Source organism: Condylura cristata, unplaced genomic scaffold (assembly GCF_000260355.1).
Source record: "Condylura cristata isolate star-nosed mole 26May11 unplaced genomic scaffold, ConCri1.0 scaffold00006, whole genome shotgun sequence".
Classification (NCBI taxonomy): Eukaryota; Metazoa; Chordata; class Mammalia; order Eulipotyphla; family Talpidae; genus Condylura; species Condylura cristata.
This window is the reverse complement of record NW_004567107.1, coordinates 3,143,933-3,145,453: the sequence shown is the minus strand read 5'-3', so window position 1 is coordinate 3,145,453 and position 1,521 is coordinate 3,143,933. Positions and strand designations below refer to the sequence as shown.

Sequence of the window (1,521 nt, the reverse complement as noted above, 5' to 3'; positions counted from 1 at the left end):
ACCCCCCTTCTCGCCCCCAGTCCCGCCTTCGGTGCTTGGAGCCGGGGCTGCCCAGGAAGTGCTGGGCCGGGCCGGGGCGGAGGTGCAGCTGGAGTGCCGGGCCGCGGGGGTGCCCACGCCCCAGGTGGAGTGGACCAAGGACGGGCAGTGAGTCCTCCCCCCGGGTGGTGTGTGTTGGGTGCATGCGCCCGCCCAGGGCACAGGCGGACGGCAATGTGGGCACCCCCTGTCCCGGGAAACCCGGGTGACGCTGCTTTCGCCGGCGGGTTGCTCATCGCTCTGTCTTCTTCTTTGGGGGGGGCGGGGGGTGGTAAAACTCACATCACACGCAATGGACGACTCAGGTATCAATTCAGTGGGTCTGGCAGGTGTTTCCCGGCCCCCAGGTCCCCCTCGGCCCAGGGGGCGCCAGCAGCTGCCCCCCCCGTGCAGTCCAGGGCCTGCGGGCTCCTGCCCCTCCGCCCGCCTGCCACTGCAGGGCTTCCTTCCTTCCTGTGACGTGATGGCATCGCCCGGGGGTTTGGCCCACACCCCTGGGGCGGTGGCCCCGCACCCCTCGTCCTGCCCTGAGACACCTTCACCCACTGGCCGTACCTCATGACCACCTTCTCAGGCCCGTCCTCCTGGGAGACCCTCGTGTCCAGCTCCAGGAGGACGGCCAGGTCCTCAGGATCGCCAGCAGCCACTTGGGGGACGAGGGACGGTACCAGTGTGTGGCCTTCAGCCCCGCCGGCCAGCAGGCCAAGGACTTCCAGCTCAGCGTCCACTGTGAGCCCCACTCTCCTCACCCCACGTCTGCTGCCACCTCAGGGGGGAAGGGGGCAGAGATGAGGTCCACCGGGAGCAGCTCCCGTCCCGTCCGGCTTGGGGTGAGGGGGCCTGAGGGGGCCTGCCGGCCTTTCCCCGCCCCGGCCCCGCTTCGCGGGTGTTAACTGCCGCCGAGACCAGGCGGGCTGCTTGCTGCTTTACCTTGTCTTTCGTCGAGTCACCTCCCCCCACCCAGAGCCGCATCTGTGGGGAGGATGCTCACTGTCCGCACCGGGGCAGGCCCGCGGCCTGGGGGGTGGGGGAGCAGAAACCGGGCTGCAGAGGGCGCTGGGACCCTGCTCCCCAGTACGAGGAGGGGAGAAAGAGCTAGAAAGGCTACGTGCAGAGCCCGGGCGCAGGGCCCCACCCTGCGGCCCCACCCCACCTCCCGCCATGTGGTCACTGGTGATGACCGGGCTGGCCTCTCCGGTCATCCCAGACCCGGCCTCCCTGCCCACCCTGTGGCAGCAGCCCGTGCGTGTGAGCGCCACCCGGGGGCAGCCGCCCCCCCAGGGCTCCCGGTGATCCCTTCTTTCTCCTCAGCACCTCCCACCATCTGGGGCGCCAACGAGACCGGGGAGGTGGCCGTGGTGGAGGGCCAGCCTGCGCAGCTCCTGTGCGAGGCCCGGGGCGTGCCCGCTCCGGACATCGCCTGGCTCAAGGATGGGGTGCCCCTGGCCCCCCACGCCGAGGCCGCCTACGCCAGGGGCGGCC

The 1,521-nt window shown here is 71.1% G+C and overlaps 1 protein-coding gene across 1 annotated transcript in view; it reads left to right on the top strand.

Moving 5' to 3' along the window:
- HMCN2 (hemicentin 2) overlaps positions 1 to 1,521 on the top strand; it is a 109,501-nt gene that overhangs the window by 57,411 nt on the left and 50,569 nt on the right. Inside the window, exons 27-29 of the mRNA XM_012721201.1 lie at positions 21 to 147; positions 614 to 768; positions 1,351 to 1,518. Of these exons, the coding sequence (XP_012576655.1) occupies positions 21 to 147; positions 614 to 768; positions 1,351 to 1,518 (450 nt within the window). The remainder of the gene's footprint in view (positions 1 to 20; positions 148 to 613; positions 769 to 1,350; positions 1,519 to 1,521) is intronic.